The sequence below is a fragment of the Eumetopias jubatus genome, unplaced genomic scaffold (assembly GCF_037043125.1).
Source record: "Eumetopias jubatus isolate StellerSeaLion01/CBP00866 unplaced genomic scaffold, mEumJub1_p1.0 scaffold_8, whole genome shotgun sequence".
NCBI classification, from domain to species: Eukaryota; Metazoa; Chordata; class Mammalia; order Carnivora; family Otariidae; genus Eumetopias; species Eumetopias jubatus.
In genome coordinates, this window is record NW_028274814.1 from 72,235,416 (window position 1) to 72,261,997 (window position 26,582).

General features: G+C 37.3%; 1 protein-coding gene across 6 annotated transcripts in view; it reads left to right on the forward strand.

Annotated features, from left to right (window-relative positions):
- Window positions 1–26,582, forward strand: part of PPHLN1 (periphilin 1) — a 142,017-nt gene that overhangs the window by 32,018 nt on the left and 83,417 nt on the right. For all 6 annotated transcript variants that reach the window (XM_028123152.1, XM_028123153.2, XM_088026009.1 and 3 more), the window contains one exon: window positions 23,663–23,874. In XM_028123152.1, coding sequence (XP_027978953.1) covers window positions 23,663–23,874 — 212 coding nt within the window. The remainder of the gene's footprint in view (window positions 1–23,662; window positions 23,875–26,582) is intronic.

Consider the following 26,582-nt stretch of genomic DNA (forward strand, 5'->3'; position numbering starts at 1 on the left):
TGCTGAAAAATACTTTTTTTTTCCCCAAGATTTTATTTATTTATTTGACACAGAGAGAGTGAGAGAGAGAGCATAAGCAGGGGGTAGTGGCAGGCAGGCAGAGGGAGAGGGAGAAGCAGGCTCTCTGCTGAGCAAGGAGCCTGATGCAGGACTTGATCCCAGGACCCTGGGATCATGACCTGAGCCAAAGGCAGCCGTTTAACCAACTGAGCCACCCAGGCACCCCTGAAAAATACTTTAATAAAATTTAATTACTGTGTTAAACATAACACAGTAAGTTTTAGACAGCTAGGAATAGAAGAGAATTTCCTTTATCTGATAAATGGGTATTTGCTATACTAAATGGCAGAGTTAGAAGCATTTACTTTAAAATCAGAACAAAGCAAAGATGCCTGTTATCACTGCTTCTATTCATCCTGGTAATGGAGGTCTCAGCCTCCACAGTAAGACAAGAAAAATAAAGTAGTAAGGGATAGAATGAAAGAAAGCTATTTACAGATGATAAATTATGTAGAAAATCCAAGAGAGTCTATAGACTTATTTGAACTGTTTAGTTCTAATAAAAATAAAAAGTTTTTTTAATAAAATAAAAGTTTAGTATAATGAAATCAGCTGTTAGCATAAGTTAGAAAATTAATTTAAAAATATTTTCTATAGCATAAAAACTAAAGGAGTAATGGGAATAAATCTAAAGTGTGTGAGACTTATGTAGATGGAATTGCAAGTCATTTTTTTTTAAAGATTTATTTATTTACTTGAAAGAGAGAGAATGAGAGAGAGAGCACATGAGAGGGGGGAGGGTCAGAGGGAGAAGCAGACTCCCTGCTGAGCAGGGAGCCCAATGTGGGACTCGATCCCAGGACTCCAGGATCATGACCTGAGCCGAATGCAGTCGCTTAACCAACTGAGCCATCCATGCACCCTTGCAAGTCATTTCTAAGGGACATTTAAAAAGACCTGAGTAAAAGGAGCAACATATATGTGACATCCTTGGCTGGGAAGAGACAGTATCATGAAGATGTCAATTCTCACATCCACGTGTTCATTCAGTTTGGTTCTAGTCTAAATTCTAGGATTTTTCTCTATGGAAGTTGGCAAGCTGTTCCTAAAATTACGATGAAGGAGTAAAGGGCCAAATGGCAAAAGTAGCCTTGAAAAAGATGGGAAGACTCAATATACTGTATCAAAACTTACCAAACTATAGTAATGTAAATGGTGAAAAAGGTAGAGTCTAGAAACAAACCTAGATATACCCAGGAGTTTGGGATATAGTAACAGTGGCACTACAAATCAAATGGGGGAAAGAACGAACTTCTCAGTAAAGTGTTGGAATAAATGGCTATCTATTTGAGAAAAAAAGTGACCTGGTGTATCAAAATATCTGGTATAATAAAGACCTAAATATGAAAAGCATAAATGTAAGAAAACTCTTGATTAGATTAGCCAGTGGTTTATATTCACTCCAAAGGAACAGTTAGTTCTCAGGGTGATTTTAATTTATTTCAATTTTTAAAATAATAGTTTGTTTCTATCTTTGTTCTCCCTTCCTATCTTTTTTTAGCACTTTATTATTTTCCTGTGTGTGTATATAATTTTACATAAATGAAATAAAATCATATGGGACTCCCTGTTTCCCACATTCATGTTAACAGCTGGGTGTATGTTCTGCTATATTTTTCTCTATATTCATAAACATTTGGGGTATTTGTTGTTAATGAGATTATTATACTGTAAGTTGCTTTTCTCATTCAGTGGCTTGTGGAAATCCCTCCCAGTTATTTGGTTTAACTTTTACTTGAATCTTTTTAATGGCTAAGTTACATTCCATCATGTGGATATACCAAATAATTTAGCTGTTCACCTACTGATGAATATCCACTTTGTTTCCAGTACAAAACGGTGTTGTAATAAGTCTGAGTATATGTTGTCATTATGAAACAGTACTTTAGTTTCTATGGGATAGATTGCCAAAAGTGGAATTTATGGGTCACAGGACAGTTTAATAGATATTTTCAGTTTGTCTTCTAAAAGGCTTGTAACACTTACATTTCAATTTTTGAAAAAAATCTAACATTTTAATTTGGATATTTTGTTTATTTTTCTTTCCATCTTATTTGAGTATAAGTAGAGTTTTGAAATTTCTTTTAAGAATTGCTATAACTGTATCCCATAGATTCTTATAGATAGCAACTTTTTATTTTTTAAGTAGGCTCCATGCCCAGTGTGGAGCCCACTGTGGGGCTCGAACTCATGACCCTGAGGTCAAGAGTCAGACATTGAACTGACTGAGCCACCCAGGCGCCCCTGATAGATGACAATTTTATACTGATTCCAACACAGTGTATTTTAGTTACTCTGTGATCACAGAGCAGTGTCTGTACTCGTACTCTGCTTGGTTTTTTTGGTATAGAGTTCATTCTGTATGGTATATTCACTCATTTGATAAATATTTATTGGGTGACTGGTACATGTCCGTTATTCTTCTAGCATCTGGGGATAAAAAGGTTCTGCTCTCATTAGCCTACATTTTAGTATGAATTGTACATCATAAACAGATAAAAAACAAAACATTTTTTATGAAGAAAAATGAAATGGTAGTGGTGTAGAAGGGGCTTCTTCCACATTGTCTATACCTACACTTGATGTCTGGGTGTCCTCATGACATTTCGGGTATTCGGTTATCACAGAAGCTAATGCTTTTCCAGGCTAGCATCTTTCTGGCTGTAGTTTGTTCCCTATTACGTGATCTCGCTGAAGACTTTGTGAATAGAAAATAACTGTTTGTTTTAGGGGGGAAAAAGTCATCGCATTGTAACCCATGCAGAGAATACTTGTATATATTGGTAAGCGAATAAGGTTCTGAGTATTTAGGAAAACCATGCCAACTAGTGTTTTTGTTTTTATTGGGGTGTACATGATAACTCTTTATATTGTGGAAAGAAAACATTAGACTATTTAAAACATTTTATTTGATACAGTTTTTAAATTTATAGAAAAGTGGCGAGAATAATATAAAAAACTAGAGACCCCAGTAATGTCTCCCACAATGCCCCGATAATGTGTTTTATGGCAAAAAGATCTGCTCTGAATTCGTAGATCATATTTTTGTAGACTTCCTTAATCTGGAACAGTTCTTCAGTCCATTCCTTGATTTTTGTGGCTCACTGTTTTAGGCAAGATGAACACAGGGCAAACATTTTGTAGACTTTCTCAATTTAGGTTTGTCTGATGTTCATGATTAGATTTCAGTTATGCATTTGTGCCAGTACAATCCCTGAAGTGATGCTGTATTCTTTTTATTGCATCCTATTAGCTTGCACGTGTTGTTGATTTGTTCCCTTATTGGTGGTGTTGACTTTTATCGCTTGACTAAGATGGGGTCTGCAAAATTTCTTCTCTGTGAAGTTGGCCTCTTCCTTTGCCTGACATTAGTGTTTTGTTGGGGAGATGCTTTGAAACTGTGCAAGTATGCCATTCTTCATCCCATTTTTATCCACTAGTTCTAGTATTCATTGGTGTTTCTTGCCTGAATTATCAATATAATTGTTTGTAATGGTGATTTTGTAATTAGACTGTTCTTTCTGTATTTATTATGCATAGTGTTACCTGTTATCCATTGTGAGAAAGAGCTTTCTCTTCTCTCCACCTTCCCCTTTAAGAAAAAACAAACAAAACTTTGTTTATATCAGTATGGACTCATGGATTCCTATTTCCAATGTGTTAAAATCTGTTGCTATCATTATTAGGATGCTGAAATTTGGTCAGTGAGAATCCCTTCAAGTTAGCTTCTGTGTTTTTTCAAAAACTACTTTGTTGTAGAGGCATATGTATAACATAAAATATGCCATTGTAACCATTTTTAAGTGCACAATTCACTAGCATTAATTACATTCACAGTGTGGGGTAAGATGGTTACACTAACAAACACTATTTTCAAAACTTTTTTTCATCATCCCAAACAAAAACTATACCTGTTAAGCAATCATTCCTCATGCCTCCTTACTCCCACCACCATTCTACTTTTTATCTTTAAGAATTTGCCTGTTCTTGGTATTCATATAACTGGAATCATACAATACTGTCCTTTTATGTTTGGCTTCTTTCACTTAGCATGATGTTTTCAACATCATGGTGTAACAGAACATCATTCCTTTTAATGGTGAATAATATTCCATTTTATATATTTACCACATTTTATTCATTTATCTTCTCTCAGATATTTGGGTTGTGTCTACCTTTTGGCTATCATGAAGAATGCTGCAGTGAACATTGACAAATAAGTATCTCTTTTGAGTCCCTGTTTTCAATTCTTTTGGGTGCATACCTAGGAGTAGAATTGCTGGGTCATATGGTAATTCTATGTTTAGCTTTTTGAGGAACTGCCAAACTGTTTTCTGTAGTGGCTGTACCATTTTGCATTCTCACCAGTGTACAAGATTCCCAGTTTCTTCACCTACTCACCACCACTTGTTATATTCCTTTTATTATTGTGTGTGTATGTGTATGTGGGGGTGTTCTGTTAAGTGCTTTTAAAAATTCAAACCTAGATTACAGTCATTTCAGGTTCTAGTTATTTTGTAAATATAATATAGCAAGTTATGGCCTAAAATGTTCACAGGCACTATCTGTGTAATGAAATGATTGATTCATTTACTCAGTGTGTACTTTTTTTTTAAAGATTTTATTTATTTGACAGAGAGAGAGACAGCGAGAGAGGGAACACAAGTAGGGGGAGAGGGAGAGGGAGAAGCAGAAGCAGGCTTCCCGCTGAGCAGGGAGCCGGATGTGGGGCTCGATCCCAGGACCCTGGTCATGACCTGAGCCGAAGGCAGACGCTTAAGGACTGAGCCACCCAGGTGCCCCACTCAGTGTATATTTTTTAAACTACTACATGGTGTTGTGAGAATGAAAGCGAATAAGAGCTACCAGAAGGAGGTTATGTTCTTTGTCGTCAAAGTAGAATGGGCTGGGTTGTACTTACTGGGGTAAGTTCTGACACTGAAGGAATTCAGAAGAATGATGATAAGATGATGAGGAAAGACTGAGGGGGAGGGATCATTCAAGTTGAACTCTGAAGGCTAGTTAGCATTTCTGTCAGAAGAGATGGATAGAGCTAGAGGAAGACTAGTTAAGTGGCTGGGACATAGCAAGCAAGTACATAGTATGTATGTGATGAGGCCATTTTGGCCGAAGCACAGGTGCTAGTGGACATCTGAGTTGCTGGAGTCTGGCAGACAGAGAGAGGGAATAAAATTGCATAGAGGTCAGGCCTGGAGATGAATTTGGAGGAATGATTGGTATAAAAGTGATCTTTGAATTGGGCTTCGGGTGCTTTACAGGCAGGAGGGGATGGATGACTCTTACTTCAGGAATGACATCAGCTTGCATAGAATATGTAGAGCAAAGTAAGAGGCAGCAGAGAGCAGCTAGAGGGCTGGTGTGGCACAGCTCTTCTATGTTTCCTCTTTAAGACCTGAGGTGAAGGGAGGGCAGGTGGAGAATTTGAGATGATGCTTGGGTGAATAATGGAGGGGAAGGGTCTTCCCTAGAAACTCAGGCATCTTGGAAACTCAGTGCTAAACTGCAGCTCAAGGAAATCTTGTTGAAACTTATATTCCTTTAAGACCTTTAAAAAAAGGAATGTAAGCTAATTTTAGCTAAATCTATTATGTGTGTGTGAAAATGAATGCTACTTTGGAAATTCAGTGCATGCAGTACCTCTTTTCATTTAAATAAATACTCCCTGTATTTTCTTTTAAATGGTTTTATGAAGATTTTCAGTGGAGCCCTGTACATATTAACAATTCCAGCATTTCCTTTGATCTTTTCCATCATTTATTTATCTCATGTGATAGGTGTAAATCACCTTGTGCCATCTACTTGACTCTGGAGAGGTTGTTCATTTGTGGCAATTCATTTACTGTGCTCTGATAAATCGTATTAATATGGGTATGTTTTATAATGTTAGAGGCTTTTCTGGAGGCTTTGTGTGAATTTTTTTGAGGCGTAATCAACTTGTTGTCCTTACCTTTTTTATTGTTTTCGTTGTTTCCAGAGGCTTTATGTGGATTTTTTTTTTTGAGGTATAATTGACATATGACCTTATATTATTCTTATCCTTTCTGTTGTTGTTGTTATTATTGTCGTCTTGGTAAGTGTGAAGTGGCCTCTCATTATGGATTGATTTACATTTCCCTAACAGTTAGTGATGAGCAACATTTCATGTGTTTATTGGTCATTTGTATATCTTCTTTGAAGAGTTATCTACTCATTTTTTTTTTTGGTCCATCTTAAAATTAGGTTGTCTTTTTGTTGTTGAGTTTTAGGAGTTCTTTATATATTCTGGATATTAAATCCTTATCAGATATATGGCTTGCACATATTCTGTTCTTTTGATAATGTCCTTCAGTGTTCAAAATTTTAATTTTAATAAAGTCTGATTTCTCTATTTTTTCTTCTGTTGCTAATGTTTTTGGTGTCATATCTAAGAATCCATTGCTAAATCAGTGTTGTTTTGTTATATAACTTGTCCACATCATTCTTTGATCACTTTCTTACCTTTGGATGCAGGATTTTCCAGGTTATTCTAATGTTTTTTCCTGCCTCAGGCCTAAAGTCTAAGCTGTTTCTCCAAGGAGCACAGATTCTTATTAGTGGAAAGTCCAAGATCTGGACATTAGTGCGCACACGCACACACACACACTCTCTCTTCTCTTTTACATCTGTGTTTATACGTTATTTACATATATTGACGACCATGAGTTTGTGGCAGTATCCTTTCCTCTTTTCCATACCATATTTTACCCCCTCTTTTGTCAGCGAAAAACCTGGCTCCCAGTTGTTGGAAGAGACAGTCCTCTGTGGGTCTCTTGCACTCCTACACATCTTGCCAAGATATGCCAAGACAAGGCCCTGACCACTTTTTATCCATGCTGTTTCTTAGTGGAGTTTGTAGTGAGCATTCTTGAAAGATAAGGTAGTTCTTCCTCTATTTCAAATAGCAGGCTTGCTTATTGCTTGGTGTAAAAATAGTGGCTTCCCCAAGTTTTCCTTAGTTGTGAACCCACTATGTGTGTAGCATCGATCTTGGCCTATATCACATCATTTCTGTGGGACTTGGAAACAGGCTTGTGCAGATAAGCCAATGCTATGTTGCTTGCTGTATAAAATCCTTTGTCTCAGGAATCTTGTGTCTTCTACCAGTATCCATGAGACAGTAACAGTCTAACTTATTAGCTTGTCAGTAGGGTAAAAATCTGATCCCAGACTTGAAACCAGTATCCTCAATATTTTTACTCACGTTCTTTACATAGTTAGTCTTCTGACCTCTTGGGTCTTCCTTCTTGCTCTGTCCAGCACTTTACTTTTGCAGATTGCCACCACTGGCTGCTACTGGGCCACCTGGCTTCACACCATCTTCCACAGGTCTGTTACTAGCTGTGGAACTTTTGGGTTATAATTTACCTAATCTTTTTCTCTTTCTGTTTTATGTGTTTCATACTACAGCACCTTATGTATTTTGTAAATCCAACATATATATATTAGTGGTTCATATCAAATAAGTATGGAGTCATTGGAAGCAACTGGATTAAATAACAGCTAAGAGAGGAAAAAATGTATTGTTGTTTTTTTTTTTTTTAAGGTTTTATGTATTTGTTAGGGAGAGAGGGCACAAGCAGGGGAAGTGGCAGGCAGAGGGAAAAGTAGGAGAAGCAGGCTCCACTGAGCAGGAAGCCTGATGTGGGACTCAATCCCAGGACCCCAGGATCATGACCTGAGCCGAAGGCAGACGTTTAACTGACTGAGCCACCGAGGCATCCCGAATGTATTGTTTTCTATCTCCTCCCACACTCCCACCCTCTCGAGCCACCGAGGCATCCTGAATGTATTGTTTTCTGTCTCCTCCCACACTCCCACCCTCCCTCTGAAAGTTAGCACTTTTTTCTTTAATAGAGCCGCATACCTGATAATTTATCCACATTTCAAGCATATCATCATCTGTTCATCTTGGTTCTGTATATACAGTGATCTTATCATCTCTTTGTTCGAAACACACTTGTAGATAAAATTCAGAATATATTAGGATCTACTTCATTTTGTATTCAAGGAACATGTTATACTTTACCAAGGGTTATTAATTTAGACTGAATGAGGTAGTTTTTAACAGTCATTTTTTCCCTGTAGTTATGAGGCCTTAGAATAAACTTTAGGGTGGAACTGATGTAAAGTATTAAATAGTATTTAGAAATATAGAACAAGAGTATCACTACATGGTCAGCATACTTTATTTTTAAATGCTGAGGGTTTTTTTTCTGTATTTGCATATGGAAAATTTTGATTAAGTAGTTTAGTATTTTTATACCTATTGATTTTTTTATGCAAAGTTTTTTTTTATTTTAAAGATTTCATTTATTTGAGAGAGAGCACAAGAGAGAGCTAGAGAGAGGATGAGCAGGAGAAGGGACAGAGGGAGAAGCAGACTCCCTGCCAAGCAGGGAGCCAGACGTGGGGCTTGATCCTAGGACCCTGGGACCACGACCTGAGCAGAAGGCAGCCGCTTAACCGACTGAGCCACCCAGGCATCCCTAAAGCAAAGGTGTTTGTTTGTTTGTTTTAAGATTTTATTTATTTGACACAGAGAGCACAAGTAGGCAGAGTGGCAGGCAGAGGGAGAGGGAGAAACAGGCCCCCCACTGAGCAGGGGGCCCGATGTGGGGCTCGATCCCAGGACCCTGGGATCATGACCTGAGCTGAAGGCAGTTGCCCAACCGACTGAGCCACCCAGGCGGCCCTAAAGCAAAGGTTTAATTTTGAATTTTATTATAGTGATTTTTATCTTCTTAGGTGATATACTATTTGACAGAGAAAAATACTATAAAACGTCTTTGATTTATTAGTTCAGTGGTACAAATATTTATTGAGTGTTTACTTTGTATAGGCTACTGTGCTTATATTACTAGCTTAGCATCTAGTGAGTGAAGTAGATGCACAAGAAGATAGCCGAATATGATACATGCTGAATTTGCATAAAATGCTGTAGGAAGACAGAAGCATTTACCCTGTTCTGGGGGCTTTTGTTGAAGATTTCCTGTAGGAGCAGATAACATGAATAAAACCTGAAGGAAAAATAAGGGTTGACCAGAAGAAGGGTAATAGTGAACATATTCCTTCAAAAGGAGGAACATGAGCAAAGCTGTATAAAGCATGATGTGTAGAGGTATTAATGGATGCGTATATGTGACCTAGGGAATTGTGAATTAAATTATAACAAATCTGAATAAATAGTTTTAAAAATACAGTTTTAGTATGTTAGCAATGGGGAGCTCCTGAAAAAGTTTAACCTGGTAGATAGGCTAACCCAATTGGAATGTAGTTTCCTTTGTCTTCAATGTAGAGGATGACTTTTTAAAGATTTTTTCATTTATTTTTAGAGAGAGAGAGAGCAGGGGGAGAGGAAGAGAAAGAATCCCATGTAGACTCCCTGCTGAGCTCGGAGCACGATGCCACTTGGGTCTTGATCTTGTGACCCTGAGATCATGACCTGAGCCTAAATCAAGAGTGAGATGCTTAGCTGACGGAGTCACCCAGGCACTCCTAGAGGATGATTTTCTTTAAAGGTTTTATTTATTTTTTTGACAGAAACACAGCGAGAGAGGGAACACAAGCAGGGGGAGTGGGAGAGGGAGAAGCAGGCTTCCCGCAGAGCAGGGAGCCCGATGCGGGGCTCGATCCCAGGACCCTGAGATCATGACCTGAGCCGAAGGCAGATGCTTAAGGACTCAGCCACCCAGGCGCCCCTAGAGGATCATTTTTTAAAGGTGACACTGGAGATAGAAAAAGAAATCATGAATACCTGAATTAGAGAGGGGAGGTTGGAATGGAGAAAAAGGGTTAAATTTGATAAATGCTTAGGAAGCAAAAAATCAGCAAGATATGGGAATAAAGATGTGGGAATTATCTGGATTTTTGGTTTTGTCTACTATGTGTATAATAATAACCATTATCTGAGATTGGCATATAGGAGGAATGGTTTCAAGGGAGGAGCTGCATTCCAAAGTGAGATTGTCCAAGGAGAGGATGTAGTTAGACAAGAGCAGTGAACTGAGGTCAGAACCCTTGGCCTTTATGGAAGTGATGGAAAATAAAACTTTTTAAACAATATTTGGGGTCACCAATGGCTGATGCAACTGAGTACTCCTGTAATATAAAGATTAAAATATCTTGTGTTTGACTGTGTCAGGATGAATGAGATATGAGGTGGTAAATTCAACATGAGTGGATATGTTTTTTAAAAATAGATGGAAAGTAGGCAATGCTATATGTTGAGAATACAGGAGACTTACAAGTATCCATGAGGTGAATGAAGGTTGAGGACACTGGCTAAAGGAAGATCATCTAAAACCTTTTTTTTTTTAAAGGTGATCAGTGACTTGAGCATATTCATAGGTTGAAGTGAAAAGAGAAAAGTTCAAGATACAAGGCAGAAAAGGGAAGACAAGATAAATGAGGACCAGGATGAAAGATCATTGATTTGAGGGGCTTTTAACAGAGGGAAAATTCATATACTGGGACAGGAAGGATGGGGCAGATGAAGACAGACTGGGGGAGAAGGGATTTGGGGTGGCAGTTGAAGTAGTTCATGCCAGAATACTGCTGTATTTTTTTAGGAAATGAGGTAGCTCGTTGAGAAGGAAAGTTTTGGTGCTAGGTTAGAGGACTTTGGGAGGATTATCCGGATATTAGAATTGCTGCTGAGGTGAATAGGAGATTGAGTTCACTAATGATAAGTAAAAATATTACTAGTGGAATTGAAGGCGCAGTGGAAATTAGAGACCATGTGTCTGTAGTACGTTCAATCTGTAGGCTTATGACAATCAACTATAACAGTGAATAAATAAAAGATTTTGGAATTAATTCAGGTTTGGGGTTGGCTAAGACGATGTATCAGAATTGCCAGGATGGGAAGTTGTTGGTATTCACAGTGCTTCAGATACTGTTAATTGAAGCTGGAAAGGCAGTAAATAAGTGAGGCTAGGACAGGGTTCGTGGCTTGCTAGAAAATAAAGGAGTCTTGTAGGCATCTATGAGATGGAATTATTATAGGAGTGAGAAAACTGAAGGATAAGATGTGATAAGAATACAGTATTGGATTCTGAAGAAGAGCACTTCTGGGTAATAAGTGGCAAGGTTTAGGATTTAAGTGTGTGACTAAGGTATTGTGAAGAGGTAGGAGGTAGTTGAGGACTTGCTATACCATTGCACAGATGATCCACATGAATTTTGAGTTACCCATGATGTGGATAGGATGTGTTACAGTGCATACTGCATCCTTGGGTTTAGGAAATGTGGGAAAATTATCAGAAGGTTGGTAATACGGGCAATGTGGGGCTGTAGTGGAATAGCATAGACTTAAAGAGTTTGTTGGGCTCTTTTTCCCTTTTCTTAGAGGATGGGGGATTTAGACCATAATCCTTTGTGTCGTATACTTCAGGACCTTGAAGCAGTCATCAGTGCGTGCTTAGTACTCATGAGTTTTAGGGGAGGTATTTGTGTTCAAATACCAGCTTTCACTTAAGGAAGTTAGAAGGATTGGCTTATGAAGAGGCTGAGGTTGTAAAAGCATTTACAAGATCAACTCAAATTACTGTATTTTGTTATTTGTATATACACAAATACCATTATTAAGCATAAAGTACTTGTAACACAGGAAAGCAGTTAACATATGCGTGTATCTGTGGTAGTAATGCCCCCCTTTGTTCGTGGAAATAACTCATGTACCCTTCGGTGGAATGTAAACAAATGCTGAGGGGCAGATTGGAGCAGCTGCTACTTGGTGCAAAGCTGATGTTTGCTATTTGGGAATGTAAGCATACTGTGGCCTACTTCAAAAGAAGAAACCCGGATTTTTAAAATGTTAAATTTCTTGAGTTTTCAGTGTTTACAACTAAGTAAAACCAGAGTTTGCAGTCTCTGGAGTAAGGCAACAGTCTGGGACTCTGAAATGAAGAGCATGTAATAGCAGCTTGTCTAAGATGGTGGTTTCCAACCTTCGCTATGCTCTCAATTAGGTGGAGAGCTTTTTTTTTTTTTAAAAAGTTCCTGGTCCTCACATTTGGAGATTTGATTTACTTGGCCTGGGCATCAGTATTTTTCAAAAGCTCATCAGATGTCCTAATGTGAAGCTAGACTTGAGAACCACTGGTGTAATAGGTAGTATGGAGTGACAACAGTCACAAAACCATAGGTTCATGTTAACAATGACTTCTCGGCACCTTTTCTCATTTATGGTAACTTCATTTGTCTTTATCCTTGACAGCATTTACTTCCTTTGCTTATGGTTTTTTTGTTGGTGGTGGTGGTGGTGGTGGTTTTTTTTTAAGATTTTCTTTATTTTTGAGAGAGCGAGCGAGCACGAGTGTGCAGAGGGAGAGGCAGACTCCCCACTGAGCAGGGAGCCCAATGTGGGACGCTGTCCCAGGACCCCGGGATCATGACCTGAGCCAAAGGCAGACACTTAACCGACTGAGCCACCCAGGCACCCTTTGCTTATGTTTTTATAACTTGTGTTTATAAGAATCACTTAGAAGCTCCTTAAAAATGAAAATTTCCAGGCTTCATCTCAAGAGATTCTGATTCAGTAAGTGGAGACTTGGAATCTGTATTTTCACAAGCCCCCCAGATGATTGTGATGCGGAAGGTTTGGAGAATGAAGTTTGAGAAACACTGCCCTATACTGTCTGATGCTGGTGACAGATAAATCTGTATCTATAGCCTTGGCTTCTTGCTGAGCGCTACATTTCTACATCCAACCATCTTTTAGACACATCTTCATTTGGGAATCCCAAACTTTTCACTGAAATGAAATAAATCTGTTTTGAGAACACTTCTACCTGTTGTCCACACATCTTAGGCACATAGGTGGACTACATTTCCAGGTCTTCATTCCTGCTAACTGTGGCCACATGGCTAATTTATCTCCAGTGTAATGTGAATAGGAGTTCTACTTCTACATGTATTCTTCCACACACATTTACCTTTTCCCATCTTGCACGATGGGCCCTGGAATGGAATGACAGCAGACATGTGACCTTGGAAGCCACATGTTGAAATAGAGTGGTCAAGCGTGGGTTCTTGGGTGATTGTGTGGAGCAGAATCTCTCACCCTGGAATGCCTGCCCTTGACTATTTTGTACAGATAAACTTCTTATGTGTAATGAATCAAGATTACATTTTTTGGTATTTATGTTATAACATTTTAGGCATATCTTGACCTCAGTAAGAATCAGCACTCTTTTAGGTGTTAGAGATCAAACTGTGGATAACACAGATAAGATCTATACTCTAGCTGGGAGATCTTAGTCCATATCTCGTGCCTAGAATGCTTTTGATGTAAAGTTGTTGTTTTGTAGAAAGAGCCCGGACCTTGGGTTACCAAACTTCTCAATTTTGCTGCAAGATAATTGTTTGGTTTTTTGGGGTAGTATAGAATAAAAGATAGTGTGGGAAATTCCTTATCTTAAATCATAGTGCCCCTGGTACTCTTGTTTCCACATTTAAGAAAAGACATTTGAGGTCTGTGTTTAACTTATTTTTAAGTTCGTGCTATAAGTTACCAAGCCACTTTGTCAAAATTATTTTTTTTTTAAGATTTTATTCATTTGACAGAGAGAGTGAGTGGGCGATTGCACAAGCAGGGGGAGCAGCAGGGAGAGAGAGCAGCAGGCTCCCCACTGAGCAGAGCCTGATGCAGGGCTCAATCCCAGGACTGATCATGACCTGAGCCGAAGGCAGACACTTAACCGACTGGGCCACCCAGGTGCCCCAATATGATTCTTGAAATCTTAATTCCTTTTTAAAGTTTCTGTTGACTAGAAATGAAGTAACTAATATTTTATGTGGAATATTTGTGCATGTTGGATGTGGGAAGGAAAGAAAAATGAGGTCCTAATAAGTAAAATGCTTTCTTTTCCCCCACCCCCCGCTATTCTTCCCCTCTACTTTACTGAATTTTACCCTTGACCAGTAAATATATCCACGGAAACTGAGGGATCCATCACAGCTTGTCTGGTTTGACTGGTGTGAGGGGCTGGAATTACCTCAGGGATGTATATTAATAAGGGGAGACTCATGAGCTTCATATATCTACTTTTGAAACCAGCATTCAAGGTAATTAAGTGTAGATGGTCCCAGGAACACATTTTGAGAAACAGTGCTTTATAGGGCATTAGTTCTTCCCATCTTCCATTCTTCTGGTGACTTTGCCTTCTATACATGCTCAGCATTATGGCTGAAATGTTTGTGATATAGTCGAAGACACTGTCTTAACTATCAGGTTAGGTACTTTTTTTGGTAATAAAAACATCAGTTAAACATGTGGGGGTTTTGTGGTTTTTTGGTTTTTTTTGTCTTTATGGTAAGTATTCTAGTTGTACTGTTAGTTATATATGTTCAAAGACTCTTTTGTATTTGCCTTATAATTTATTGTATTGAATCTTTTATATGTATTGATATCCTCATTTTCAACATAGCTGGAAACCCTATATATAGTTTTGAAGGTTTTTGATGTGAAGTTTTCTTTGCATGGTAATACAGTGCAAAATTTTTACCCTGTGATGTATGGAATGACATTAAAAAATATGCCCAAGTTTCCAGTATCCTGCTCTATTCAGCATGCTTCAGGGCTATTGTTAAAATTAAACCCAAAATTCTTTCTTAAAATCAAGATGATTACTTGCACAAAGAAAATTATACTGGTTGATATCGATGGAATTTTATAGCTAATTATGAGTGTTAGGACTAATACATGTTTAAAAAAATAGTATGAATAAAGTTGTGATATTTCTATCAACCAGTTTTTCCTCTTTAATTTTTTTGAGTAAATTAATGATAACCTAGGGATTCATGTTTTGTATTTTAAGTACTCAATGACAATTGTATATATGGCTTTGTTTTAATTTGTACAGTTCTTCAGGAAACAGTACTGTATTTTAATGTCTAGCTTAAATTTATTTTACCTCTGTAACTTTAAATACTTAGATTTTCTTTTTAAAAATGAGATTTTACATTTGAAGTAATTTTAATGAATCTTAACTAATTGTCAGGAAAACGGAAACCTCTAAGTATGTCAGAGGGTTTGAGTCATTAGCAATCTAGGGTCATCTGAAAGAATTTAGGTCCTATGAAGCCAGGCTAGTTCATTTCCAGTTTACCCTGCTGTTATTATGTAGCCCATTAAGCTTTCAGCCTTCTTCCTTGGTAAGATCTGGACTCTGTTTTTATACCCTAATCCTGTGATGCCATCAAAATCATTTTTCATCCTCTGAGATGCTGCTTCTGAAATTGGCAGATATATAAAGAGAAAAGCAGCTCAATAAAAATAGGTCCAGATCTCTGAGCTTCCTGCTTGTCTTGCATCTTGGTTCCATACTTCTTTATTATAGTCTTAGCTCTTTGATGATTCTCAGCAGTTTACTTTAAAAAAAAAAAGTCTAGTTTTCCTAGATTTTCTCTTGCAGTTGAGATAGTTGGAATTACTCAGTTCCCAATTTTTGGATGTAGAAGTGGTTTTGGGTGTGGTAGTCGTGTTTTGTTGAAGTAAATCTATGAATACTATAAAATAAAAAGAAATTTATAGATAAATCTTTGTTTAGGCGTAAGGTTAAGATATAAGGTTGTTCCGTTTGCCCTTGCTGTACTGTCTTAATTAAAAAGAAAAAACTCAGCCTTTGAATATCTATTTTTAACCTAGATTTATCATAAATTATAGTGGAAGACAAAAATTTAAGAAAATTCGGACTCATTTGTTTCATAAAACTAACATAATGTGTTCTAGTACCTTTCAGTATCTAAAGAGTACCCACCATTATTCATGGTAGCTATTGTGTACCTTTGTTTGTGATGGAAAGAAAATTAAATGAAAAGTAATAAACATTAAAATGCCCATCTTATTTTGAATTCGTGAGTTGTTTCAATAATTGCTTTTTTTCCCCTCAAACACTGAAACTCATGGTTGACGTTTGAAACCAAATGCAAACTACCTTAAACAGGTGTTATACCACGAAAACAAAGGAAACCAAATATTTTGCAGCCTTTTGTGACATTAAATTGAGCCTAGCAAAAGCCAGATTTGTACAGACATATATAGAGGAGAGAAAAAGGAAACTTGTTAATGAAGATAAGAAAGGCATTCTGACAGTCAGAAAAGTATGATACTTCCATCTCTATCTAGTATTTGCTCTCTGTGTGGACTTTCGAAGTTTAACCCTGTTTTGTGAACTAGAGTAGTGTTTTCCATTTTTAGGACCATTGAATCCCTAGCAATTTCCAGGCCAATCCAAATTGTTTATTATTCATGAGGAAGCTTACGTGTCTGTTTATCCTTGTTTTCACTACTGGATGAGATCATTTGCCTATTTGTTTGGGAAAACTTAAAAGAACAGGTTATCTTAAATACATATTTAGGGATGTGATACCTGGTTTTGTTTTGTCTCCCATTATCTTCATATCCTTCACCATTTTTTTATTGGTATGTTCATGTTATTCAACAGTTTTTTCAGCATGCATTAAATTATGAAACATTAGTATTTAAGGCTTTGCCATTGGTATTAGGATTTACCCCCTTAATTGGAAATTTGCTTTAAATCCAATTGTAATTTATAACTTTAGAGCCCTTTTTAGCATGTAGTTTAAAACTTGGTATTTTGATACAAAATAGGCTTATAATTATTTAGTATTTTTTCTCTTGAGGGGTCTTTCCCTTCTGTCCCTTCCAAACATTTAGCTTTTTAACCAACCCGAATTTATCATGATATGAGTTATAAGAAGAGAATTGATCATTCTTCTCCCTAAATTGTCTCAGAGTTAGGTAAAATGTTTAAAACTTGAGGATCCATGTGTTTGGGTTAAAAGGTTAACCCAAAGTTTAAAAAGGTTAAAAAATGAGATCACGGACAACAACATGACAAAAGCCTGAAACTATAATAATAGATACCATTCATTGCAAAGTTGCTGTGTTCGGAGAAGTTAGGAAAATGAAGCTCAGAGAGGTTGAGCAAATTAAGGTCAAAAGGCCATATATATGCAAATGAACTAACTTTTGAATCTGCATCTGCCGGTAGGAATGCTCTTAGAAGTGCCACTGTAAATAAATATGTTTAACTTTATTAAACTTCATGTTTCCCAAAGTTATTTACCCGTAGAACCCCCTCTTTGGATTTTGTGGTGAGATGAAAAATACCAACGTCTTGTGGATTAGTATCTTTTGGAATGTATTTTGAGAAAAGCTTTTTATTATGAAGTCAGGTCTCTGGTAAAAAAGAAGGTATAAGTCAGCTAAAACATATCCCTCTATCATTCTGTAATTGCTTTCCAAAATATAGCTTCTGAAGTGCAGAATTTTAAGGGATGGGCAAGGGATAGGATGGAAAAAAATCTCCATGTATTTCTTTGTATTCTGTGAGAAATATGAATCTCTAAGTAGTAACCTCTTTATTCTCTATTAGATTGAAAACTTTCGGGAGGTTTTTAACTGTTTAGATCAAGGGTCGGTAAACTACAGTCCATTGGTCAAATCTGACCAGTTGTCTTTTTTGGTAAGTAAGTTTATTGGAACACAGCCAGGCACATTTGTTTACCTATTGTCTATGGCTGCTGTTGTGCTCTGGTGGAATGTTGTTGAAAGCTGTGGTGGAGACCGTATGGCTCACAAAGTCTCAGTATTATTTGCCTCTTTACAGCAAATGTTTGTTGACCCCCAGTGTAATGAGTGGTCTTTCTGCCTCCTTTTCACTTTATATGTGCTTCATGTCTTTGTACTCTGTGAACTCCATAGCTGAAGTTCTTGACATTGAATTATCTGCATTTCATCCTCTGTAAAGTAAATTCCTTGGGAAGTCAACTTGAAGTGTTGTTCTAGAGGTTTTATTATTAGTAGGTTTTAAACTCCTGCCAATATACAAGATTCCGTAGTTTTGCTTTTCTGAAGGATAAAACTATCAAGCAGTTCACATTGGCATACTTAGTTGTTTTTTGCTGCAAACCATTATTGATTTGATAGAAATCATAGTAATGCTGTCAGCAGAAGTAGCTAACATCTATTGAGTGTTGTGTACCAGGCCCGGTTCTAAGCACTTTACATATATTATCTCATTTACTCCTTGCAACAACTCTGTGAGGTAGGTAGTACTGTTCCCACTTTATAGATGAGGAAATTAAGGCACAGGGAGGTTAAGTAACTTGCTTAAGTTCATGAAGATAATAGTTACTTTGGATGGGTCTTTCAGTACTTAGGCGGCTGGTTCACGAAGGCCTTAACATGCCCTGACCCCCTTTCTTTTCTCTAGTAGGTGATGCTTCTGTTAAGCCCTGTATACAGGGTTAGTATTTGAAACTTTGGTGCTCTATAATTCTGTGAACTCTAAGAAGGCCCTCTGATTCATCATTATGCCCTTCCCTTTAACATACGATACTTTCACAGGGCAGTTAGTCTGATCACTATAAACATACATCAGATCTCTTCGCAACCTTGTTGTGAGGTTCCATTTCTTTTATCCTATCTCTGCTCGTATATCACCTTCTCAGAAAGGTTCTCCCTGAGCATATTATCTAAAATAGCCTCCTTCACATCCACCTTACTTTATATTACTTGTCACTCAGAAATGTTTTATTTATAGGCTCTTTTCCCCATTAGAACATAAGCCTGGGGCAAGGACTTTATCTTTTCACTTCAAAATAGAGTTGATATATTTTCTACCATTCTTTGTTTATCCCTTTTACATACCTGGAACCTAACTGCCCTCCCAACTCACTTGCTTCCAAATTCCTTGATTCATCAGATGAGTTCTGGGCATGCTTCTGACAGGCCACTGTTCCATTGTTATCTTTGAACGTCCCCATTTTTCCCCCCTGTCCTTACCTTTGTACTCTCTGATAAATTTTTTCTTACTTGATGATTATAATTTCTGGCTCACAGTCTTCTCTATCCCTCTCCCTCCTGATTTGATGATACTTTTTTTTCTTTTTTGGTCAAAGAGAGTTTAAAATGAAGCTAAACTTTTTGCATGAGAAAGATTGAATTAAACCTTACACAGAAGTAAAAGGTTAATAAAACATTAAAAGGAGAGATTTCCTGTTAATTGGAAGAAACTGTATGATTTTTGTTAATAAAGAAGACAAAGTTGTATCTGCTTTCTTAACACTAAATTAAGGTGGATTTTCCATGTCTGAAAAGAGGCTAGAATTTCTGGAGACAGAGTTCAGTACATTAAGAGTATACATCCAATGGGCTGAATTGCTCTGAAAGTTTCTCAGCAGAATCCATAGGACCAGTGTCTGCCACATAAAATGGGTGGCAGCAGGCAGTTGATGATACTTTTTTTTTTTAAGATTTTATTTATTTGAGAGAGAGAGCACGAGCAGAGGGAGAAGCAAACTCCCTGATGAGCAGGGAGCCCAATGTGGGGGCTTGATTCCTGGACCCTGGGATCATGACCTGAGCTGAAGGCAGACGCTTAACCAACTGAGCCATCCAGGCGCCCTTTTTACTTCTTATTTCTCATTTACTTGTATGATCAAATAAACCCTTTCTCTTAAAGTATTGTTCCAGTTCTCTCCCTTCCTTCCTCTGCCAGACTTTTTTGGAAGAAAACTAATGGCTCAACTCCTTTAGTAAATATATCTTGATTTTTTTTTATAATCTGCTTTGGTTTCCAAAGTTTTTATTGGACAGCCCATTCCCTGGTCAAATGACTCCTAAGTCACTAAATGCAGAGATCTCTTCCAGCCTATGTAGTATATATTAACTTTCCTTTACCTTTTAAGACTTCTCTTCCTTTGCTTTTTAGTAAATGCTTTTTAAAGTGTTCACTCTTCTGATTACTTTTATTTTTGTTCACATTAATATCCTTTAAAACTTTTTTGCTTTTTCTTGAAACTTAGAATACTTTCCCTACCATGTAAATCTGTGCTGTCTAATATGGGAGCTGGTAGCCAAAGTTCCATTGGAGATATGGCCAGTTCAGACTGAGATATTCTGTTAGTATATAATACACACTGGGATTTTCAAGATTTAAGGTGAAAAAGAGAATGTAAATATCTCATTAAATTCTATTTTATTTTTTTAGATTTTTTTTTTTTTTTAAGATTTGGGGGTCCTATTCCATACAGCCTTCCACCCTTTATGGACCCCTCCCCACTCTTTCTCTTCCCTCCTGGAACAACCCAGATTCCTTGTTTCCTAACGGCTTGTCAGTCCTTTTTTTAAAATTTATTTGTAATTTAAATTCAATTAATTAGCATATAATGTATTATTGGTTTCAGAGGTAGAGGTCCATGATTCATCAGTGTTATATAACACCCAGTGGTTATTACATCATGTGCTCACCTTAATGTCCATCGCCCAGTTACCTCATCCCCCCTCCTCCCTCCCCTTTAGCAACCCCAGTTTATTTCCTATGATTAAGAGTCTCTTATGGTTTGTCTCCCTCTCTGCTTTCATCTTACATGTTGATAATATTTTATATATATTGGGTTAAATAAAAAGTATTGCTAAAATCAGTTTCACCTGTTTCTCTTTATTTTTTTATTTTTTAAAGATTTTATTTACTTGAGAGAGAGAGCATGAGTGGCAGGGGGGCGGCACCCTGCGGGGAGGGGCAGAGGGAGAAGGAGAAGCAGGTTCCCCTCTGGGCTGGGAGCCCGACCTGGGGCTTGATTCCAGGACCCTGGGATCATGACCTGAGATGCTTAACTGACTGAGCCACCCAGGCGCCCGTTTCTCTTTTTAAATATAGCTGTTACATCTGTAGCTTGATTATATTTCTGTTCAACAAGGTTGATATAAATTTTATCTTTTTTTAAAGATCCTCCAGATCACTTTTCCATCTAATACAAATTTCTCTTGTGAATTGCAGTACCAGCCTTCTCAGCCTTCTGGAACATTTACTCCCCCGGGCTTGCGCCCCCCCCCCCCGCCCCAACATACTAAGCTTCTTTAGAACCAGGGTAATTCCCCATAGTGCTTTTCATATATTGGAATATAGAGATAAAAGAGATAGAAATATTAAAAATATGTATACACACTAACATGAATAAATGACATGGCTAGTATTACCACTTTATCAAAGGGATACTTAAAGTAGATGATGCTGGTTGTGATGTTTTTGCTCCATCTGATGAGAAATATGAGGGATTGATGTGAAGGGGAGGAGAGACCTTACTCTACTCTGAGATATTAAAAATCTGACATGTACTTCCCCCAAGTATATTCAGTCACCCCAGGCCACTCGGTTCTAAACTATGCTGTTGTGATTTTACCGCCATCTGGTGTCAGGATTAGGAAACTGTAGTTCAGTACTTTGTCTACTCCCCCACCCTGCCTCCTGCTGGACAAAGTAGGCAGTCTTTCCTGGGCATGTGGGCCTGCTGCTCTTCTTACCTAGATAAGTTATCAGTAAGAGCTCATTTAATTTCAGTGTAGGAAATCTCCTTAGAGCAGTCTTTCTTTGGCTTCCCTGATAACTTACTGGTTTCCCTCATGTTTCTGTGGCTCTTCTCTTTCATTCTCAGCCCATTTCTCTTCCGGTGTAATTTTTTTAGTCCTAGATTCTGGGCCCTACCCGAGGCTTTAAGTACTGCCTACTTAGAGAACAATTTATAGTTAATAGCCAAAAAATCCCTTCTCATCTTGTCACTGATGTGTCTAGTTGCCTACTAACTGGCTGTTACGTGAGCATCTCAAACTTAACATGTTCAAATCTAAGTGTGGCTCTTGTACCAAACCCCAGTTTCTCAAATCTCTTTTTCTCATTTCAGTAATTCATCATGCCAGAATTCTTGGAATCATCTTGGCATCCCCTGTCTCTTAACACTCATTAGTCAGACATTCACCATGTCCCATTGAGTCTATAAAGATGCACTCTTGTATGTGTTAAAGTGCTCCCCCGCTCTGGCCTTATCTAAGCTACCACCGTCTCTTGTCTGCATGAGTAAGCTCCTAATTAGTCTCCCTGTGTACACGCTTGACTACATTTGCATGTTTTATGTTAATTTGTTTAAAATCCGCCTCTTCTAGCATGAGTTTCATGACGGGGGAGTGACTGCATGCATTTGGTTTATCATTGGGTCCTTGGCCCCTGGTACAGGTCCTGAGACCTGTGTAATAAATATGTAGCCACTGGGCTCTCAGTGATGTCGATACGGCTTCTGTAGTTTTGCTGATTGAGATTGAATGCATTAGAATTTTTTGAATGCTTTATTTTGGCATTAGTATTTTGTCTGAGTTCATTTATCCAAAATGAGTTTTAGCTGTTTTCTACTTTGGTCTAGAGAATTGTAATTGTATCTGTAAGGACAATATATTTTGGGTATTAATCTGCTAATAACTATTTATATATTAGGGACTCCTGATCAATATGCTGAAATTTTCTGAACATTTGAAATTTCATGTCATTGGTTTGTCTCTTAGCATTCTTCTTTCTGAAATGCAATGTTCCTTAATTTTAATATGGAAATACACTTGCTAAATCTTCAATTAAAACCTGTTTGATGCCAAGTGTTCCTTTAAATGGAGGCTCAGATCTTGATAGTTTCATTTAGTAATTTTGGTTTGCTTTGATGTTTTAAAGTTAGTTTTGCTTTATAAAGTTTTACTCTTCGGACTTTCTACATTGAATTGATGATATTGCTTAATACGGAAATTTAATTTGTAAAAGTAGAGGTGATTAAAAGCTGGTGGTTAGAGATAAGCAACAATCTGTACACTAAGGATGCAAACTCAAGAGAGCAAGGACTTAATAGGTATATACCAGCGTTTCTCAGCCTTGGCATTACTAACATTTTGGGTCAGATAGTTTTTGTTGTGTGCTTGTATCGGACTTGCCCTAGGCATTGTAGGATTTTAGTGACATCCCTGGTCCTCCCCACCAGTGGCAACCCTTCCTCTCCAGTTATGACAACAAAAATGTCTGTAGAGATTGCCAGATTGGAACATGGGAAGCAAAATCACAGCAGTTGAATACCAGTAGTGTGTACTATACTTGGAAGTGGATAAGAGATCATGATATGTCTCACTTGGGAAATCTTTGGTGTTCTCTAGATGTCTTTGAGAGTATGGTAGCTATGTAGAATATTGTTAATGGCAAACAGAAGTAGAGACTGTATGACTACGTTTTTCACATCATAACATTTCTGTGTTTGCTTAGAATAAAGTCACTTGATCTTAACTACCTGGTTCTATCCCCAAACTGAAAAAATGTATGCATTCTAAATCATACATCACTGATAAAGTTTCATTTTGTGGACTGACATTAGAAGTTAGGTGATGGGGTGCCTGGGTGGCTCAGTCAGTTAAGCATCTGACTCTTGGTTTCAGCTCAGGTCATGATCTTGTGGTTGTGAGATTGAGCCCCACATTGGGCTCTGCGCTCAGTGCAGAGTCTGCTTTAGATATTCTCTCCTTCTCCCTTTGCTTCTGCCCCCTCTTGTGTACTCTCTCTTGATCTTAAAAAAAAAAGAAAGAAAGAAAAATTAGGTGGTGGTTAAAAAAAAAAGGGGGGGGGGAGAACCAAGATTACAATGTAAAGAGTAGCTTATAATCAAAGCTTTTGCCATTTGTATTGTGTATGTAAGTTACAGGGTATAATTTGCTTTTTTTTTTTCTTCAAAGGGACATGAGAGATGGCTTTAGAAGAAAAAGTTTCTATTCTTCCCATTACACGAGAGACCGGTCTCCTCATAAAAGAGACACTCCTTTTTTCAGAGAATCACCTGTAGGTCGGAAGGATTCTCCACACAGCAGGTCTGGCTCCAGTGTCAGTAGTAGAAGCTACTCTCCAGAAAGAAGCAAAACGTACTCTTTCCATCAATCTCAACATAGAAGTATGTATTTTTAAAACCTCTTTTACAACCTCCACTAATGAGAATGTACTGATTCAGATTGCCTTATAGGTATTGTAAGATATATTTTTAACCTTTTATTTTGAAAATTTTGAAACTTATAGAAAAGTTGAAAGAAGAATATGATGAATACCACACACACACACACACACACACACACACACACACACACACACACACACACACACACACATTTTTTGGAACCATTTCAAGTTGCAGTCCACACTGACATTTCACTTCTAATTCTTCAGCACAGAAGAGGTGTGTTTATAATCATGTTGGAAAGTTATATACTTTTGTATTTTCTGCTAGTTCCTGTGCTAGTCCATCCTCTTTAATCTTCTGTCACTAGAAGATATCTATCTGTATATATATTTGATAGTATATTTTTCATGAAAAATATCGGTGATTTCCCCTAAATATAAGGTATAAAACCTTATAGATTTTAGAGCTAAAAACCTACCTTAGGTTCATTTTTTTTTCCAACTTCCAATTTGTTGTTGTTTTTTTTTTTAATTTGGAATACCTAGATGTTCACGGCATTCTGTGCAATCATAGCATGTCATTCTGGCTTAGTATGTATTGGAATAAATAAATGAAGCAACTTATTTTCTAGATAATGTTTTAGGTTTCTGGACTCCACTACCTGCAGTTGAGCTCATTCACAAACATCTCCTCATGCCTTCTTTGATAGAAGAATTAATATGTCATAAATGAGTTAAGATGGCATGAGCAGGTTAAGGTGAGAGAGATTCTCACTCTGCTAGTTAGAAGAACATGTGATGGAAGAAATCAACATTTGGGCTCATCTTTTATTTCAGATTTCTACAAGTATCTTCTAGGTAGAGGGAATTATAAGCCAAGATACAGACAACAGAAAAGTCAAGTGTATTTCTTTTTCTTTACTTTTTAACTTTCTTCCTATTAACTGTTTTTTTTTTTTTTTCTTTTTCAAATAATAAGAGTTTTAGTTTTAGTTTAATAGCATTTGCTTCCTGCATGTTGGGAGTGATGGAAGATCACTTCAAATCATTAGATTGTCTCCATTGGAGCTGTTGCTAGATTCCAGTATTTAACAGACATTTATCAATTTTTTGCTGTTTTCAGAGCTAGGTAGACTGGGGCTTCCAAAAAACATATTTTTGGCTACAAGTGTATGAATGGTCATACAGGAGTTAAGCATGTCATTTGAGGTAGATTTAAAACAAAATCATTTACATATGCCTAATTGCTTAAAATAAGCATATAGTTCCAGGTAACTGAAAGCTTTACTATGGAGTTCAGGGTCTACAGTTTGGTATTTTCTCCTTTGTTTCACTTCCTTCTTTCCCTCCCTCTCCCCTTTCAAGAGGATAAATAACATCTGAGGTTTTTTTTTTTTTTAAGATTTTATTTATTTATTTGACAGAGAGAGACACAGTGAAAGAGGGAACACAAGCAGGAGGAGTGGGGGAGGGAGAAGCAGGCTTCCCGCAGAGCAGGGAGCCCGATGTGGGGCTCGATCCCCGGACCCTGGGATCATGACCTGAGCTGAAGGCAGACACTTAACGACTGAGCCACTCAGGCGCCCCAGCATCTGAGTTCTAATGCACACTCACATGCACAGATATAAATATTAGCTAGACACCTTCTAAGAAGATACTTTTTTTTGGATGTATATGACTTAATCCAAGTCTAATGATTTGATTAAGAGGAGGAAAGTATCTTTGGAAACGGATTATGAAGGCTTTTGAGCAAAACATGAGTAAAATGGGAGCTTAAGAGTCTTATTTGACAGCTTGTAGTGAACCTGTTACTTAAGATAGTTGTTAGTGAATTCATCTTATTCTTTCCGTTTCTCCTCTGAACTAGATTTTGAGGGAGGCAATTTTTTGTCTACTTTCAGCCTGGTAGTTAGTGGTCAAAACTTTAAACTCTTGTGATGAAATGTGGGGGAACCATGTGCTGCTCCTGTCTTAGGGTCTCCAGCAGACTTTCCCTTTTGAGAAAGTAATACCTTTACTATCTGGAGTGATGAAAAGGTAATAAAGAAAGCTGGGAGACTAAAATATGGTGCAAATTGAGTGAAATAGAGCATACAACTTTGGTAATGCCTTTATGCTTATATTTTTAAGTCTCTGATCTTCTCAAGTAAAGTTCTTCAATCAAAAAAAGTTTGTTTGGGAAAACTCTTTACAAGTTACTTGGGTTGATTCCTTAACTGTTTGGGCTGAGCTATTAAAATGTTTTTCTATACTCCTTTCATGTAAATAGTTTTCAGAATAGTTACATAAAATCATCTTGCAAAAAGTTAATGGAGAAGTCTTATTTTAAACAATAATTGGAAAAAGTAATTGTTATGTTACGCATTCGTGATACCAGTTCTTGCTTTTAATCTAAATGTGACAGATAATGATGGCACCTTGCTTTTCTTCAAAAAAGAACTGAGAAACAGGGTCCTTAAATTATCAGTTATTTAAACTGGGTTAATTAGCAACAATGTGTTAATTTAGTTTTTTAAATGTAAATTGAAATTTTGTCAAAGATTTTAAATGTTTCTATAAATAACAGGTAAAAATAATTTTCCTACTCTCCTTATGCCCTCATTTTGCTAAGTTTGACTTTTAATTTTTTGCTTTTGTTCACACTTTTCAGTGTAATTTTAATAATCACTAGTAGTGGGGCGCCTGGGTGGCTCAGTCATTAAGCGT